This window comes from Equus caballus, chromosome 14, assembly GCF_041296265.1.
Source record: "Equus caballus isolate H_3958 breed thoroughbred chromosome 14, TB-T2T, whole genome shotgun sequence".
Lineage (NCBI taxonomy): Eukaryota > Metazoa > Chordata > Mammalia > Perissodactyla > Equidae > Equus > Equus caballus.
The window spans coordinates 57,013,969-57,031,814 of NC_091697.1; the positions used below are offsets into that span (position 1 = coordinate 57,013,969).

The 17,846-nt window shown below is 55.9% G+C and overlaps 2 protein-coding genes across 41 annotated transcripts in view; one reads left to right on the top strand and one right to left on the bottom strand.

Annotated features, from left to right (window-relative positions):
- The window catches only part of JADE2 (jade family PHD finger 2), a 51,808-nt gene extending 35,413 nt beyond the window's left edge, over positions 1–16,395 (bottom strand). For 2 of the 27 annotated variants that reach the window (XM_070234305.1, XM_070234297.1), the window contains exons 1-4: positions 14,352–14,497; positions 10,729–10,905; positions 5,830–5,887; positions 3,653–3,741 (exon numbers count right to left, since the gene is read on the bottom strand). In XM_070234305.1, the coding sequence (XP_070090406.1) occupies positions 3,653–3,741; positions 5,830–5,887 (147 nt within the window). In that variant the 5' untranslated portion in view covers positions 10,729–10,905; positions 14,352–14,497. The other 25 variants (XM_070234309.1, XM_070234295.1, XM_070234310.1 and 22 more) reach the window with 21 other exon arrangements.
- On the top strand, positions 12,473–14,361 carry LOC111767694 (uncharacterized). Of its 14 annotated transcripts, none has more exons than XR_011425576.1 (4): positions 12,531–12,831; positions 13,246–13,393; positions 13,555–13,691; positions 13,929–14,361. XR_011425576.1 is itself a non-coding variant. In XM_070234332.1 (4 exons), exons 1-4 carry the CDS (start codon positions 12,880–12,882, stop codon positions 14,327–14,329), a joined length of 804 nt encoding a protein of 267 aa, XP_070090433.1. In that variant the 5' UTR covers positions 12,839–12,879; the 3' UTR covers positions 14,330–14,361. The 14 variants fall into 14 exon arrangements, 4 of the variants coding, with proteins under 4 accessions (XP_070090435.1, XP_023472732.2, XP_070090433.1 ...); XM_070234332.1 differs by lacking the exon at positions 12,531–12,831 and adding an exon at positions 12,839–13,032 and having other exon boundaries at positions 13,246–13,358; XM_070234333.1 differs by lacking the exon at positions 12,531–12,831 and adding an exon at positions 12,839–13,032 and having other exon boundaries at positions 13,246–13,358; positions 13,612–13,691.
- Positions 16,396–17,846: the final 1,451 nt, after the last annotated feature.

Here is a 17,846-nt window from a genome sequence, read left to right on the forward strand (position 1 = left end):
CCCTGCCAGGCTGAGGGCTTGGCAGAAACCTCAGTCCTCTAGCTTCTATGGGGGAAGGGGGCGACCTGGGGGACTGCCCCCACCCACACTCCCTGCCTTTGCTTAGGTCACTGAACCTGGCTGGAAAGCCTCCCCTTCCTCCTTCGACCTCAGGGTCTTCTAGGGAGGACCAAGCCAGGAACTCCAGTCTTAGCAAATTAAAGAGAAAGGTCTACGGCAGTAGTTCTTAACCCTGCCTTCCAGCAGGAGGGCTTTTATAAAGAACAGGTACCTGGGACCCCACTCTAGTCCATTTAAGTCAGAATTCCTGGGGCTGAGGTGGGATGGGGGTCTGGTGTTGGTATTTAAAAAATAATCTCTGGTCTGTGATCTCCATCAGATTCTCAGAGATATGCCCCACAAAGTGTTAAGCACCAATAATGGTTATGGTTTTTGGTGAGACAGGCCAGGCCAGAAACCCAAGGCCTCATCATGGTTTATACACTAATACCACCTCCCCAGGCGAAGCTAATCCCTTCCCCTCCTTCAGGACTGGCCTGGCCGACTTAAGCCCCAAGGGACAGATCTCAGCTTTGTTGGGATCCTGCAGACAGGCAGAGCAGAGAAAGGCAGCAGCCTGTGTCCTTGGGGTCAGCCCCACCTTTTCCTCCACTGCCAAAGGGGATCCCAGGGCCAATGTCAGACCTGGTGCACTTCTGTCAAAAGTCCTAAGCCAGCCTCCCAGGAATCCCAGGGCCTGTCTCTTCAGGCGCCGGTACTGAGGGCTGTATTCTCCTTCACCCTGGCTGAGGGAGGCCACCCACTGGTTAAGGGCCAGAAGGGAAGCTGGGCCTCAAGGCCTCGGCCCTGTCCAGGGTCCTGACTCTGGGTCAGAGCACTTTTTCCTACCCTGGAGCACTTTATTCTGATGTAGAGGTGCCCCTTGATTTGGCCCCTCAGGGTGCACTGGGAAGGGCAGCCGCTGGCAGGTCATCACAGAGGCAGCCCTGCCAGTCTCACCTAAACCCAACCCTAGCCCTTTCCATAGCTGTTGGCTTCCTGATGTGCAGTGCTGCTGTTATGCTAAGTACTCCTAGTCCTTAAACCCCCCACCCCATCACTGTCCACATTCAGAGATGAGGGGACTAAGTGAACCATGGGTTCCATGGCTCTGCAGCCACTAGGGAGGGGGCTCCTGTACCACGCACATCAATTTGCAAGCATTCTGGCTAGGAACTCAGGCTAGACTGGGAGCAGACTGTGTGACCAGCCTGATTATCTGCCACCAAATCCCTGCTTTCACCACATTCCCATGAACCAAATAATTTGGAAGGTTTCACTGATGGTTTCCTCTCTCTGCCCCACGGTAACTTGGAATTTATGCTAGCTATGGCCCAGCCTCCTCACGTAGGGGACGAGGGAAACCTTGCAGGCTACTCTCCAGCCTGCTGTGGGAGGAAAAGCTTGTCCTTGGAGACAGTTCAAGGCGGGGAAGACTTTCTCAGCCCTCCTGGAGCCCAGGTGCCCAGGACTCGAGGCCGGGTGTCTCCAGTCAGGCCTCAGAGCCCGCTTCTGAGGCTCCTGGGCCCAAACCCAGGGCCATGCACAGCCAGTCCCCAGTAGGGCTGGGCACCAACACCCTTACAATGGTTTGACTCTATTTTTAGGTGGAGAAAGGTTCAAAGGCTCTGTGCGCTGGAAAACCCACGAGGCAGGGGAATTTTCAGCCCCATGCAAATCACTCTCTCCCCTAGGCCTTCGATGACACCTGTTTCCTCCCTGCCAGCAGCTCCTGGGTGTACATGGCAGCCCTGCCCCTAGGATCTTTGTAGTGGGGCGGGGGGGGCCCTCTTACCACTGGTGCTTGGAGGGAGCAAGGAAGGGGGGGAGTTAGGGGACTGAGCCAGGCCCAGGAGCTCCCCAGAACTTCCCCACCCTTCTCTAACCTGAATAGCTGTTGAAAGCAGTGGGCAGGTGGGATTCTGAGAAAATGGGCATGACAATTCCTGCCTCCCAGAACCAGGAAGACACATAAAGGTGACTATTGTTTTACTAATTAAATCACAGCAGTGGTGGAGCCCCTGTGGGTCTCTTGATGAGGGTGGGGGTTGAGGGTTAAGGGATAGGAGAGGAGTGGGGGCTGAAGGAGTGGAGGGGTGGTCCCAGGGGCTCCCAGGGCCCTAGCACACTGCCTCCTACTTCTCAGTGCACTTGAGCACATCCCATCCACCCACAGAGCAGGGCTAGTCCAGGAGGGCACTAAGAGCCTCAAGAACAGCATCCTCTCATGCCCACCCCACCCCGAGTTTCAGTCCTTACTGCATTCCAGGAGACATCTCCTTCCACTTCCACCCCTCCCCCATGGGGGCCAAAGGAGGACACTAGGTTGGGGGATGGGGATGGGAGGCATCAGGTCTCAAAGGAACCCCCCCAACAAAGGGAGAGTCCTAGGATAGGCTAGCTTACAGAGGAGGTGGAAGAGGCAGGGAGTCCTTTTTCAAATGCAAGCTTCTGCAGAAGACCCCCCTAGGGCCAGCTAACAACAGCTAGGCCAGGATTGCCCCTGTGGTGCAGGTAGGGAGAGGAGGGCACCAGGCTCAGAACAAAGATACCCTCCCCCACCCCACACCAAGGGCTATGCCCCACAACTCTGGGCCTTCCCACCCTTGGCACTGTTGGCCCTAAGAACTTTAGGTCTTGGCTATATAACTTTTGAGATCCTCAGTTTCCTTATTATACAGAAGGACTGAGAACTCTGAGCTAGTTTTAAGGATTAAAAAAGTAAACCATCCAGCTCCATGCCTGGCTGCTCTGCAGGCTGCAGAATAATGTCTCTCTTAAGCGCCAGATTCAAAACCGCCTCCTTCTCAGGCACTCAATGCTTTTGCAACCTCATCTGTGCCAAGGGCCTCTTCTGAGCCCAGTGCAGTGAGCTGAAGACCTAAGAGGGAGCAGGGCGGCCAGGGGCTGTGAGTCTTCCAGGGCTTCAGGAAGCAGGATCCTGCTGCCCATTCGCCCACCCACCCGCTAATGCTCTTCTCCAAGGCACCGGGGGCATAAACACCTCTACCTGCCACAAGAAACAGGCCAGGGCAAAGTGAGGAAGCCTTAAAATGCAGATGTGTGTGAACCTGGCATAAGGAGTGGGTGACTCAACCAGATGACTGAGGACGCCTTCCTTCACCCCTACATCAGCAAATGCTGTCACCCACGGCTGAGCCTCCAAAATGTCCCAAGTCCTACTGCTCCTCACTCCACTGCCACTACTGGGCGCTAAGTCACCATTTCTCTCCTGTACAACTGCGAAAGAACCCTACCTGTTTCCACACTTGCCCCCCCATTCCCTTCTCCTCACAGCAGCCAGTGGGACTTTTCATTAAAACAACCGACCATGTCCTTGGTTACAATCCCTGAAAGGCTCCTCCTCTGGCTCAGATCAATAGGAACATCTTACAACAACCTACAAGGCTATGAGAAACGGCATCCCCGCCGGCCTTCTCCCATTCCCTCACTCAGCCACACGGGCCTCGGTTTGCAACGACTGTGCCCTCTGCCAGGAACGCTCTTCCCCCACACATCTGCAGAGCTCCCGCCCTCCCTCACCACAGGTCTCTGCTCCTGTCGCTTCCCCACCTCTGCTCCATCCTTCTCCAGGACACTTGTCACTACTCACCTCTGAGGGCTTCTTTTCGTTCTGTCGGGGCCAGCCCGACTTGGTGCTGCTGGGCAGTTTGGAGCATCTTGATGCAGACGTAGCGTGACCTACAAAGACAGCACAGCCCATGAGGCACCCCTGGAAGGCCAGGAACACCACCTATCTGCGTCCAATGACAGGAAACCTGTGAGGAGACCTCTGGCTTGAATGTCCAGGAGGTGGAGACCTCTTTGAGCACCTGGAGGACTGTCCCTGCTCTGGGCCTCTCCAATGATGAACCGGCGGGGGGACCTGAAGCCTCTTTCACTCAACCAACCAGAAAGGGCTTAAATAAAAGGTAGTGACCAGGACTCAGTATTAGCTTATTCTGTCACCCATGGCAAGTCCCTTGCCCTCTCTGGTCCTCTGTTTCCTCCTTGGTGAAGGAGGGCTACAATAAGCCTTCCGTAGCCTCTCCAACCCCACCCCAGGTTACACCCTCTGGGATGACGCCCAGTGGGAATACAGAGGCAGAAGAGGGCAGTGGGAAGAGTGCTGCTCTAAAGGAGACTCACAGACCAGGCTTGAGCCCTGGCTCAGCTCTTACTAGCCTGTCACCGTACGCAAATGACTTAATCTCTCTGAGCCTCAGTTTGCTCTTCTATAAAATGAGAGCAAGAGAATAACTGTCTTCAAAGGGTTTTTATAAGAATTAAATATGATGCCAGTAAAGTCTTAGCACAGTGTCCAGCACACAGCGCTACCTCAATAAACATTAGCTATTATTGTAAGAGTCCAAGGCCTTTGCTGGACTGCAGGCTGTGGCCTCCACCCCTACGGATCAAAAGAGCAACAGCCATGGGTGGGTACAGTGGTGGGGGCAGGTGGGAAGGCTCTAGGCCTCAGCCTGGCCCGACTCTGATGCAGCTACAGGTCTCAGTGGCCCAGACGCTCACTCTTGCAGGAGCCTGGCCCTCAGGGTTCCTTTGCCTGCAATAAAGTTAGAAGCAGAGGATGCGGTTCTTCTTGGCTCTACTGAGACAGGCCACAGGCAGCGTGGTTGCAGCCACAGAGGGCCAGATGCTGTGATCTCCTGCCGCAGGGAGGAAGGGCTGGCCAGGTGAGACACCAGAGCCAAGCTGAACAAACAGACCTCAAAGGTCAGTGAACGAGACCTGGAGGTAGGAAGGAGCTGGGCCCTGACAGGCCGTCCTAGTGCACCAGTCCTCAGGCTCTTGTGGGGCGGTGGAACTCCAGGAGCTCTAAGGGCCTTGGAGACCTCTCTAGTCCCAGTTGCTCACCACATATGTGAACAAACTGAGGTCTAGAGTTGCAGGGCTCCAGGTCCATCCTCCCTGGCAGTGCAGCCTCTTCCTCAGCCTGGGCTTCCACCAGGATGCACCGCTAGGTGGGAGCCTCCTGGCGGCGTATCTCTCCTACACAAGGCAGAATGGAACTTCTTACTCCGACTGGCTCCTGCAGGCCCAGGTTCCTGGAGCATCTGAGCAGAGCTGCCTTCTGGTACCAGAGGAAAGCTCTTACCTTACACAAACCTCCCTTCTCTCCCCCAAATTTCCGACGAGGCTCCCCAGGCCCCAATTTCTCCTCAAAAATGCCTCCCACCTCCCAGACATCCAATTCACACACCTAACCCACACAAAAGTCTACCTCCAAGATTCTATTGCCAAGATCCCATGAAGGTCAGACTCCTTCATTAATTTCTTTGGCAAACATTTCCTGAGTACCTACTACGTGCTGATTTAGCTGGGGGTACAGCAGTGAGCAAGATGTGACCCCTCTTATCAAGGAGCTCACCATTGGTCAGGAAAGATACTTACCAGGAAATCATAATAAAGAGTGATAGGTTCTCTATCTGTTGTAGAGACCTCCCATAGGGCCCTGATTCAACAGGAGGGCCAGAGAGAGAGGGATGTGTCCCTAGCAGACAGGAGTAGCATATGCAAAGGGCCAGAGGGGAGTTGACCTATTCCAACCAGAGCAAAACACTGAGACCTGAGGTAAAGGGGAGTAGAATGAAGAGGATGCAAGCCCTGGAGGCCATGGTGGTGTGGGGACTTTCTTAGAGCAGAGGGACCCTGCCTGACTCAGACTTTATCACCATTGAGACCACAGGGCAGCCTCCCCCGACCTGGGCCCGTGGGCCTGATAATTAGCCAAAGGCTTTTCCTGTGGGAACCCCAAATGGAAGGCCTTACTGTCAGTGGTGTCAGAGTTGTCGCTGCTGATGGAGTATTTTCGCCTCTTCTCTTCCATCTGCAACAAAAGGCAGGCCCCATTATACTCACAGGCGGCTGGGAAATCCTCAATCTCAGAAAATTGCCTGATAACGTAACTCCCCACACTTACCCCACTGCAGTGGAAGAATGAGAACAAGACCCTGCCCTAGACCTCTCCTCAGCCAGCTTCAGCCTCTCCCCACCCACCCACGGGGGCCCCGAGAGTAGGCTGCATCTCCCACCTCCTGAGCCCAGAGCCTCAGAGGAGCAGGAGTCTGGCTAAAGGAGACGTAGAGGGAGGGCAGAGGAAAACAAGCCTGATTCTTCCAGGAGGACCATGCTATCTGAGTTTAGGACAAGCCAGCCCAGACAGCACTGAGGGCACATCCTGAGAGTGGCAGCCAGAGGGGTGTGGAAATGGGGTAGGGGCAGGGAGGCTCCAAGCTGAGACACGGGGCTCAGGGCGACTAGTCCCGGGATGGACTGCCCTCCCTCCCCAAAAGCCCTTCTCCTGATAAAAGTACAAACCAACTTTATCTTGACTGCAGCATTTAACTTCAAGGTAAGAAGGGCCACTCTCCCAAACTGAGCTCATTCCTTCACCTCGCTATGTCCGCTATCTCATGCTCCCAACAACCTGGTAAGCTGTGAGCTATTAGCTTCATTTACTGGGGAGGCTCAGTGCCTTGTCCTGCTAGTAACTGGCTGACCTGGGATTTGAATCCACGTGATCTGATCCCTGAGCCCACACTGAGCTGCCTTTGTGCCCTTGTCAGCTCCTGCCTGTTGGAAGTGCTTTCCCACCTACTATTTCCTCTAATCCTGCAGAGTCCTGGATGGCAGAGCCTGCTGTTGTCCCCTCTTGGAGGGGAGCACACTGAGCGGCTTGTTAACCTGTTTCACAGCTAGTCAGTGGCTGAGTCCTAATGCGAGAAGTGATCTAGGGCTTGGGGCCCAGAGTGGTTTCCACCACGTTCCTGTTAGTCTGGAACCGGGCTGCCTCACTACCCACAGCAAAGCACAAGGAGCCAGTGTCTGTAGGGAGAAAGCCCTACTTACTGCCCAGCTAGCCCAGCTGCAGGCCAACCAGCCTCCCCACTCCCACTTGGGATCCCATCTGCCACCTGCTGCCACCCCAAGTCTGCTCATGCTGAGCTCAGGGGTTCCCCTTACATTACTGCAGCTCTGCAGGGACCAGGGGGCATGAGCTGTCTAAGGCAGCGCATGACTACCCAGAGCTCTGAGCTGACCAGAAGGACCCTCCTGCTTGGACTTGCCCTCAGCCAGGAGCTTCTCTCCACCCCAGTGTCCCCCAACAGCAGGACCAGGATAACAGGAAGGTTCACTGGGGCTGCTCGTTGCCCAGCTCCAAAGGTGCAGGTAGAGTGTTCTCCAGAGGGCGTGGAGGTACAGAGGGATGCCTGGTGGTGTTTGTAGGACAAACGCCAAGGAGGCAGGAACAAAAGCTAAAACTGCTAAGCACTCATTGTGGCAGGGGAAGGGGACGCCCTGGTACCCCCAGGGACCTCACAAAACCCTAGGAACAGCCCCGGTGCCAGTGGGCATGACAGCTTCCCTTTTGCAGATGAGGAAAACTAAGCTCGGACTTGCCCAAGATCACAGCGTTTGTAAGAAATCTGACTCAGGAGACCACGCTCCTGACCTTTAGACTTCCCCGCGCCTCTGTGCAGCAGAGTGCAAGAAGCCCAGTGGCCCAGGTCATGAGCTGAACGGGGCAGCAAAGCTCTACCACCCACAGCTGCCCATCCTCGCTGTTCTCTGAGGTCTGAGTGACAAAGGTGACTTTAACAGAACCCTGACTCTAGCCTACATCTTGCCAACCCGGCCCTGTCACGGATAGGGTAGGAGGAGGGGGAGAGGTGCTATAAATGCACCCACCTGTTTTCTCCCACAATCCTGTACATGAATTGCATTTCTCTTCATTTCTAGCAAAGAGGGCACTTTCAAGCCAGGGTCTCCCACAGCAGAAAAGCAGGAGCTCCAGATTCAGAGGGGCTGCATTCCCATCCTAGCTCCACCCCTCACTAGACCAGGGACCTTGGGAAAGACATACCTCCCAGAGGACACAAACTGGATCTGGATTTTTACATAAATCTCCTGAACTTAAAATGTTGGCAACTGATTCAGAATTTTTAAAACACTTTGAGAGGGCCAAACTAAACACATCTGTGGGCCAGAATCAGCTGGTGAGAATAAATGAGAGCAGCGTAAAGCCCTTAGCACCATGGCTGGCTCTCTGTAGGTGCTGGTTATGAATACCATGGCAGCCTTGGGCCAGGTGGAGAGTCCTCCTACCAGCACCCACCTGAGGGGCTCCTCAGAAGGGGCAGTGACCCTGTACAGTAAGGAAGGCCCCCTGTAATAGCATCCCTTGACTGCCAACACTCTTTTCATAACGCTCTTTCTTGCAGCCCAGAGACCAACAGGTGACCTGTCAGCATGCAGACCTGCACCCCATCCTCAGCCAGTTCCCCGTCCAACCTGCCCTCCACAAAACACCCCAGAGGTCTCCTGGGCAGGGTGTTATTAAGGGAGTAGATTTTGTAGTGGCTTAATTGGAATAATAACTAGGCTTCAGAGGGAAGCCACTGTTTTGTGAGTGAAGCTTCTTTCCTTTGAACCAAGTCTGTTCCAAAGTCCTCCCCGCCTGCCCACTGCCAGTGGCTAATGAAGCTCCAAATGAGGCTGGGGCTCCCCTGTGGGACAGCCCTTTGCCCCATCAAGCCCCTCTCCACCCAGTTGGCGGGACAGGGAGGAGGACTCCTTTACCAAGGCTGAAACCAGGAGCTGCAAATGCAGGTGGAGGCTGGGCATGCTGAGACTTGATCTTGGCCTCTGGTTTTCCCTCTCTCCTGATCCCTCCTCCAATCTCTCCCAAAGCAGTCTGCTCTGGGAGAACACCTCAGTGTCACAAGGCACTTGCTTTTGGGGACAGAAAGTGCTCCTAAAACCCTACTACAAAGGAGATTCTAGGAAAGCAAGGGTCCTCTTTTCCTTCCATTTGCACCAGCCCATTTGTACCTCCCACACCATCCCCAGCATGTAGACACAGAAAGCTCTCCTTCAGGAGTGTCCCCTCAATGGACCAGCAGCCCACAGCCTCTCTGTGCATCCTCCACCCTACAGCCAACCCTTGGCAAGTGTCGCGGGCTCTCTCTCCAGAACACATGGTGAATCCATCCACCTCTTTCCCCGTCTCTACTGCTACCACACTGGTCCAAGCCAGTCTCATCTCTTGCCTGGACTCCTCATTCATCTCCCAGCTTCCACAATTGCTTTCCCATAATCCGGGATCCACACAACAGCCAGAATGATCTTAAAAAAAAGCATAAATCAGATCATGTCATGCCTCTACTTAAAATCTTTCAAAGGCTTCCTGCTGATCAAAGGACAAAACTCAAGCTCCTGACCACAAGAGCCTATATGATCTGGCCCCCGCTTACCTCAATAAGTTCATATCAACTACTGTCCCCTTCCCCACCACTTTCCAGCCACCTTGGCCTCCTTTCAGTTCCTGAAACAAGCCAGATGGTCCATGCTTCTAGACCGGTGCACAGGCTGTGCTCCTTGCCTGTAATGTTCTATGCAGTCCACACATGTCTGACTTTTCATCCTTCAGATTTCAGCTTCAATGTCACAGGTCTACACCAGGTAACTTATCTAAAGAGAGTCCACCACCCCGTTATCCAGTGTCTTTAGAGCATCCATCACAATTCGTGTTTGTTGATCTACTTGTTGAATGTCCTCCTCAAGAACATACGTTCCATGAGTAAGGAGCACGTCTGTCTGGATCCCTGCTGGAGCCCCAGTGCCCCCCTCGTGGTGTACTCAGCACAAAACAGGGCTCGGTACATACTGGGTGCTCAGTGTGCTCTTGTCCCTCTCTCTAGAAGTGTGCAGACCACACAACCCAGCTGGCCTGCCTGCAGCTTGCAGGAACAAATACCCTAGCCCAAGATTTCGTCCTGTTTTCACAGCCCTCCTTCCCCATCTTAACCTCACACATTCTCCAGGAGGCTTTATTTGGTTGGGCTCCTGGCTAATGATCAATGTCAACTCAATAATAGGGCAGCAATTTGGTGGCAGATGTTTTCTTGGCAGCACTAGCCACTGGTCTTAGTGGGGGCCTCAGGTCTGGACTTGAAACATCAATGCCCAATGCCAGCTCTCTTTAAAGACCTCTCCGCAAATAAACTCAAATAAACACCCTGGGCCTCCATTAACGCCCTTCCAGCTGACCCTGGGAACAGTGGGCCTTTCAGGCCTGCTACTGCAGCCGCTCCCTGGGCAGTTAAAACACCCCAACCTGGCCTCCGGCCTCTCCTCTCCAGGGGCCACCAGGCCTGCCCTGCCCGCCACCGCACACAGCAGGATTTCATCTTCCTCCTTTAAAAGGGGGGAAAAAAGGCTTTCAAGCAGGCAATTTACCATTCCAGACACAATCTTTCAAAGAGAAACAAAAACTCTCCCTGTCTGAGGCAGACCGCTAAGGCGTGTGTGTAATAAGATGCTAATACAATTTAATGATATTTCGGCTGGAAAACCTGTCCTCAGAGCCTCCTTGCGTCGGGAAGGCCAGACATTCAGAAAACAAGAGCCGCACGCTCTTAAATCGCTTTAAACAGGGGTCAGAGCCCCACTCTTTCCTATCTCTCATTAACTTTAATGCCTTCTCAGGGACAGGAGTTGCTGGTAGGAAAATGATTCTGTACACACAGACCTGCTTCTCTAAGCTGGGGGAAGCCCGAGCCCTCTGACACCCATCACTGCCCACCTGCAACCCCGAGTGTCCCAGGGGGCGCCAGCTCCCCCAGAACATGCTGCCAACACCCTCCCTCCAGACCCCATGCTCCGTACCAAGGGGGTCCTGGAGGATGCGAGGGGCTCTGTGTACTGTGTCCTTCAGTACTTTTCCCCCTACTCTCCACCTCAGAGCGGGTAAAGCGCAGTCCACTCACTCCCAGAGCTGGCTGCCCATTGGCAACCGCAGGGCCCTTCGGATCCCTCCTTCAGCAAAGGGAGCTGGGGCCTAGCCTAAAGGGGGAGAGCAAAGGTCAGAGCTGCATTTGGGCCTTCTCCAGGTCATTAGTAGTAACAGTAAGAATGGCTAATACTAACCCAGTGCTGGCCACACGGCTGGCTTTGGGCTTAGTCTTCTTTATGCAACAGACTGCTTAATGCATACACCCACCACGAGGTAGGTACTGTTATTAACTCCATTTGCAGATGAAGAAACTGAGGCACAGGGCAGTCATCACAGCTGGTGACCGCATAGCCAGCATTCAAACGTAGGCTGCATGACTCCAGATGGAGTACCCCTCCCCGCTGGGCTACAGTGCATAAGCCTACAGCTCCAGAGTGGGCTGGGGCACTCCAGATTCCTGTGGGTTGTCTGGGAACCTTCCTGGGTTCCTAAGCTTTGAGCCACATGGTAACGGGCTATGTGGAGGACAGGCCAAGCCAGGGGTACTCCTTCTCACAACCCGGACCTGGCCTCCCCTTGGAGAATGTAAAGGGAAAACTGTGAGGCCCCCAGAGAGCCTGCTGGATGAGCTGTAAAGACTCTGGACTGGAAGCCTCTAACCTGGGTCCTAAGTATAAAACAAATACCTCCCTGTTAATCGGAACACCAGTTAACCAGAACACCCTGCCCCCAACCTCAAGGATGTGATGTGGAAGTCAGCATCAAAGGCCTAACCTCAAGCCTCTGGGGTGCACGTGGGGGCTGCGCACTAGCAATCCTTCACCTGTCATTGAAAACGAAGTGACGATTTCTGACAGCCTCTTGGATCAGTGTTACTGGCCATTTAGCCAGGCAATTTAGGGAAAGGAAAAGCATGTTGGATGGGAAATGTTCTGGAAACATTTGCTGCATCCTGAGCCCAAACAACTCTATCCTTAAACACTTCATCTCCAAAAGCGCTGGAGAGACCCTTGGCAAAACAGTTGCAAAACCAACACTCAGCGCAAGCCCTGCTGCCTGGGGTGAGGACTTCCCTCTGCGAGGCATTTGCTGTGGAACCAAATGCTTTTCCACTCTAAACAACAGCCAACAGCACTCGGGACAACTGAGAGGGCTCCAGATCAAACAAACATCCCTTTTTTTCCCCTACCATACAAACTTTCTCAATAAATTATTCGCCCACTTCGGATCAAAGCCTGTTTTTGCAGCCCGTGACCTAAAAAGCAAATAGCATCTCTTAAACATGAAAGCCCTCCTCCCTGCCTGGGTCGGCTTTATTACTCATTCCTTCCCCTTACAGTTATTCTGTTGTTATTTTCCTCCTCTGCTTGCGAGATTGCTCTGCGAGTCCCAACCCGCCTGAGGAAGACGGGATAGCAGGGACGGTGCTTTCACTCGGGGCTCTAAGGTGCGAGAGGAAGTAGGGTAGGGGAGACGCTAGCACCCTGGGAACCCAGGAAACAAGCCCAGGCCCCATTGGCAGCTCCCTGCCCGGCCCTTTTGCCAAATGTCCTACTGGGAATTTTACCAGTGAAGAGAGGGAGTTAATACCACCCGGAGAGGAGGGACCAAGGGACCAAGGGGCCCTCCCCCACCCCGGCCCCGCCCGGCCCCGGCCCGGAACTCCTTTGCCAACAAAAACGTTAAAGGGACGTCCTGACAGCTTGTCTGGGCTCAAAAATCAGGGCTCCTCCCCCTTCCAACAAAGGCAAGGCGCCAGGTCAGTCATGCCCACTTAGCTCCTCCCCGTCCCCTTTGACACTGCTCTGAGTGCAAGCACGATGCCTCCTGATGACCCCCTGCAAACTCAGCCCCTGGGGAAAACTTTGTGTCTCGGAATCCCGCAGTAGACGAGCTGGGGGTGCTAAGCGCGGGGGCAAGGTTTGGAAATCTGCGGAGACCACAGTGGCCGGCTGCAGCGAACCCTTGGCACCAGGCAAAGGAAAACACTGCCCTTTCCGCTCCTACCAGCCCGCGGCACGAGACCTGCGTCTAAGGTGGTAAAAACACCGTCCTGGCCCGCGGCTGAAGCTAAGGGGATTGGGATGGGGGTGGCGCGAGTCTCCAGCCTGCCCCTGGAGGCAGTCCTCGGGACCGCAGGCAGGAGGCGCGCCGGCGTGATTCCGACCGCGGGAGCCGGGAGGAGGAGCCAGAGGTGGCTGCGGGGGGCTCCGGCCCAGGCAAAGGAAGGGCAAGAGGTGGTTCGGGCCCGGGGCGGCACCGGGAGGTGGACTTGATGTTCGGGGCAGGAGGACGGGTTTAGGTGAAGCAGGTGAGGGCAGCCGAGCCCCTTGGGGGGTGGGCAGCTGTGTGCAGTGGGGGGCAGGGTTGGGGGAGGTCCTGGGCCTCTGGCAGCTAGAGTGAAGCCTTCCTGCTTGTCTCGCATACATCCTTATTTTCCGACAAAATAGCCACGAATCGCTAAGCTGACGCCTTCATCCTTTGGCCTGGAGAAAAGGGTGTCTGAGGGCCCAGGGATAGGCGGGAAGGGACCGGAGGGAGCCACAAGTCTGCACCCAGGCGGGTAGGAGGCGGGCGGGAGCCGCTCCGCAGACGCAGGCGAGTGGGTGGGAAAGAGGGAGGGAGAGAGGGAGGGAGGAAGGTGGTGAGGCCGGGAAGATGCCACTGCCGGGGGCGGGGCGGGGCTGGGGATCCGAGAGAGGGACTGCAGAGGTGCTTGGTGGGGGCGGGGGCTACAATGTCACTCATTTGGGGGTCAGGTGTGTATGTTCCAGCCTGGGGCCACCACTTGCCTACATCTTCCCGGTACCACCCAGGGTTCAGGGGCGGAGGCAGAGGGCAGGGGACTGCGGAACCGTCCCCGGAGCGGGACGCGAACCGGCAGAGTTGGGAGAAGGTAAACAAGGGCCACGCCCCCTGCCGTCGCCCCGCGGGCGCGCACCCGCCGCTCCGGCCGCCGCCGGTATATTTCCACTCTCCCAGCGCTTCTCCCCCGCCGGACTCCCGCGCAGCCCTGGAGGAAGGGCTGCCCCCGACCCCAATCCGCGTCCCCGGCGTCGGGGCTGCGCACCCTCCATACTCACCTGGAAAGGGTGTCCCCCGCCCTCCAAAAAACTGTGTTTAATTTGTGCAGAGCCTCCGCGCCCGAGAGCTGAGCATGCTGCCCCCGCGTGCAGCGCCCGCGTGCACCCAGCTCGGAGAGGGGGCGACAGGGCGGAGGCGGTGGCCTCCGGAAGGTGTCTGGGACCGGACCCGCTGCACGTGAGCCTAGCGTGGGGTCATGTGCACCGGCTCAGCCCGGTTCGGCGCCCGGACGTGCTGCGTATCAACAAAATGAAACTCGAGGCGACAGGAGGGCAGATAGCTCCGGTTCTCCGAACCACAATCCCCAACCGCGCGACCTCCCCTCTGCACCGGTCTCCCACCGCAGCCCCTCCGCCCGGCCGGAGCCCGCCGAGCAAGTTGCAGCCCCGGCGCGCCCCCGCCCGCCCGCGCCCCCTCGCCGGCCCGGGGGCGCTTTGCCGCAGTCATTAATAAAGAAGGTCGCCAAGCTCACCCTTCCAAAAGTTGTTGTTGCATGCGCCCCTCTCAGCCTCCCCGCAATGTACTCTTTAAAACACGACTGACCAACATGCGCAATCTCTCTCCCCTGTGCTGTGCATCCCCCCCCCGCCCCCCCCGCGCTGGCTTCCTAGAACAGGCAGCCAGCAGGAGAGAGAGGGAGCGAGCAAGAGAGAGAGAGAGAGAGAGAGAGAGAGAGCGAGGAGCGCTGCAAATCGGTTGCAAAAACACAAAATAACGCCGTGGAGATGCGCAGGGCCCATTGCCCGGGGCTGGATCTTACCTTGTTCCGCGGTGCCCTTCCGAGGGGCGCTGCCCTCGGCTATGCGCCCCGGCGGGGGCCAGCGCGGGAAGGATGCTCCCGAAACCCAGAGCTCCTGGGGCCGGTCCGGGCGGGCGGGGGGCGCGCATCCATCCGGGGTCGCAGCGAGGGAGGCGGCCGGGACCGCGACGTCCTCGGCCCCGCACCCCTGCCGGGGACGGTCGGCCCGCCGGACCCAAGCCCTTGCCGCTAGGAGTGGGCGCAAAGTAACTCCATGGAAGCTACTCACGCCCCCCCAAAATAGCCTCCAACTGCGATGGCCGCGGTCGGCACCATTCACCAACCCCCCTGTGTATGTTTCTGTTTCTTTTTAAACCAAGACTTCCTTGTGATCTCTTTAGAAAAAAAAATGTGTTGGGGTGGGGGTGGGGTGGGGTGGGGTGGGGGCGGGCGGGAGGAGAGAGGGAGGGGGAGTAGCCACTTTTTTCTTATTCACTCAGATCTCCACTCCTGACACCCCCCCCGTCCTCTCCCCCCCCCCCCCACGCCCAGTTGTTTAGCTCCAGCAGCGGGTCCAGGTAGCGTTGCAGGCCTCGCGAGGAGGGTGCCCTGCTGGGCCGCTGGCCCGCCTGCACCTCGGGCCCGGACTCCCCACGGGCTCTGGGGCGCCCCGAGCCCGTCCTGTCCCCAGGGCCGGGCCCGAGCGGCGGCTGCGCCCGTGCAAGTCCCATCAGGTCTGCTCACACTTCACACACTCACACACATACCCCGCCCCTCTACTCTCTCACTCACACTTTCTGCTCACACTCCGCCCCCTTCGCGCCCCAGACCCGGGCGGCGCCCCCCGCAACCTTAAAAAAAAAGAAAAGGCAAGCTTATACTTAAAAAAATCTTTTGGCGCCATATTAATGACGTACTTAAAATTTGCCATTTCTCCCTGCGTCAAAAAGACGTTTCTTTGCAAATAACAGCCTGAAGGCGACACTCGCGGAGGGAATGAGGTTTGCACCGAGCACTCCGCCTCCCGGGGCTCCAGTGCTGGAAGACCCTCGCCCTAGGCTCTGCTCCTGACTCGCTGGTTTAAAAATGCGACTTGAATAAATCGCGTGGCGTTTTGCAGCGCCAGAAGTGAGCAGAAAGTGCTGGCAGGAGCGGAGGGGAGGGGCGCGCGCTAGTCTGGGGGAGGGGGCGCGGCCCTCCTCCCCCACCCACAGCAGATGGAAACTAACATCCCAGGCCGGGGAAACTTGAAATTGTGGGCGACCTCAAGAAAGGAGGGGCGGTCCATAGAGAGGGTCCCTCTCGGGTTCGTCGCCCCCTCCCCCCGTCCGGGTGCCTCCTGGCGCCGAGCTCTGCCCCGCATTTCCGGGGGGTGTGGAACGCAGTGATGGGTGGGTGGGTGGCTGCACGTCCTGGCCCCAGTAGGAGTTTGCCCCAGGGTATCGTCTTCCCCCTTGCTCGTTCTTCCCACTCCCCCTAAAGGGTTAAAAACCAAGGGGCAACTTCCAAGGGCTGGTACTTGGCGAGGAAGCGGGGCGCCCCTCTCCCCACCCTTCGCCTCCTGGCCCCTCCTCCTCCGGCTCCACTTCCCGACTTGACCTTGTGGTGCACAAACAGTGCGCTCGGATCCTCGCAGTTTCTGGAAGAAGAGCTTGCGCTCGCCGTGCAGGCGGGCGTCGGGCGGCTCGCGGGCGGTGGCGGGGCCTTGGGTCGGTTCCCGGAGCCGCGGGCCACACCCACCCAACCCGCTGCGCCCGCCGCGCTCACCTCTCGAGGAAGGAGTAGGGCTGGCCTCCTGGATAGGGAGGAGTGGGAGGCAAGCTGTAGCCTTCTCCGGATGCTGCCAGTTGGGGAGGGGGTGGTCTACTTTCAGGCAGGGTTTTGGGGGGAGACTTGAGAGCCTGGCCCAACATCCCCAAAACAGCGTTGCCAACTTTTCTTCCCCCTCCCGTTTGGCTGCCCCTCAAAAATGATCCAATAATTTTTTTTAGCTCACCTTTGGCTTTGAAGGCAGGTCGGTGAGTTGTGAACTGGGACAGGAACCGCCTTCTCTCTCCAAGACTGAAGATTGTTTATTCTTTCTTTCCTCTCTTCCCCCTTCCATGGAAAGATAAATATTCAATTTACATAAGATGACATTTATGTGACAATTAAGAAGATTCCCCGATGGAATGTTGTGAACACATTTGCTTATAGGAGAAATAAATCTAATAATAAACAAACGCGTAATAACAGCACAAATCCTTCGACAGGGCAGATTGTCTGCACAACAAAGAGGGAGATGATGGATGCTGAAATAAGCACTTTTTGCAACAAGAAAGAAATATGAGCTCAAAGGGAGTCACTGCAACATTTCTTTTCCTTGGCCTTCATTCACAAAGTCTGGAGAGGCTTGTCTGGCAAGACTGAGGGGCTGGGTATCACCTCCCAGTAAGACCTGGCTCTAGCTCTTAATGGTCAGCTGGTTTTCCCAAGTCCAAGCTCAGTGCCTGGAAATACATGTTGCAGGCTGTGAGCATGTAACAAAATGGTTAAATAGCTGGGTTCTAATCCTGGCTCTGCAGTTCAGAAGCTGCTTGATGTGGGCAAGATGATGAATTCATGTCTCTAGGTCTCTTTTTCTTCTTCTGTAGAATGGGAGGGTTGGAGAGTTCCTGAGGCCTCGTGTATATATATATATACACGTGTGCACATATACGTCTTTGTGTATATGTACATATACATGCTATATGTGTGAAGCAGGGCCTGGCTCATAGTGTACATGTATATTAGCATTTCCCTGGTGCCTACGTTTGAGAAGGGTGATTGCGCTCCCTGAAAGCTCTTTACACTGAAAAACTGGGGGACAATGATTTCTGTGTTACGCTCTGAGTATATCTACAAAGTCTTCCAGTGTGGGCAAAAGGGAAGGCCAGGAGAAAACACTGTGATAGATGGTGGGCTTCATGGTCAAGGTCCACATGGCAGTCTCAGCCACACATCTGAGGTGAGAGTGGAGGCACCAATTTCCAGTGGTACAGTCCAAGGGACTGCTGGGGTTGGGTCTAGTTGCAGAGGGGGTGCATGCAGGAGAGGACTGGACGGGCTCCTCCTCTGAGCCATCAGGATCCCATGAACCTTGGCAAGTAGTTATAAAATGACCTAGAGAGATGGAAGAGGGAGGGGATGACCACTTATAGAGCACCTGCTCTGTGCTGTGCGCTGTGCAAGCCATCCCATTTCATTCTC

What these genes read in the sequence shown, in the direction of transcription:
- LOC111767694 (XM_070234332.1), top strand. Translation starts at nt 12,880, where the DNA reads ATGGGGGTGGCGCGAGTCTCCAGCCTGCCCCTGGAGGCAGTCCTCGGG. An exon ending in ACAAGTCTGCACCCAGGCGG is followed by an intron (nt 13,359 to 13,554) that starts GTAGGAGGCGGG and finishes TTTGGGGGTCAG; the next exon opens with GTGTGTATGTTCCAGCCTGG. An exon ending in ACCGGCAGAGTTGGGAGAAG is followed by an intron (nt 13,692 to 13,928) that starts GTAAACAAGGGC and finishes TAATTTGTGCAG; the next exon opens with AGCCTCCGCGCCCGAGAGCT.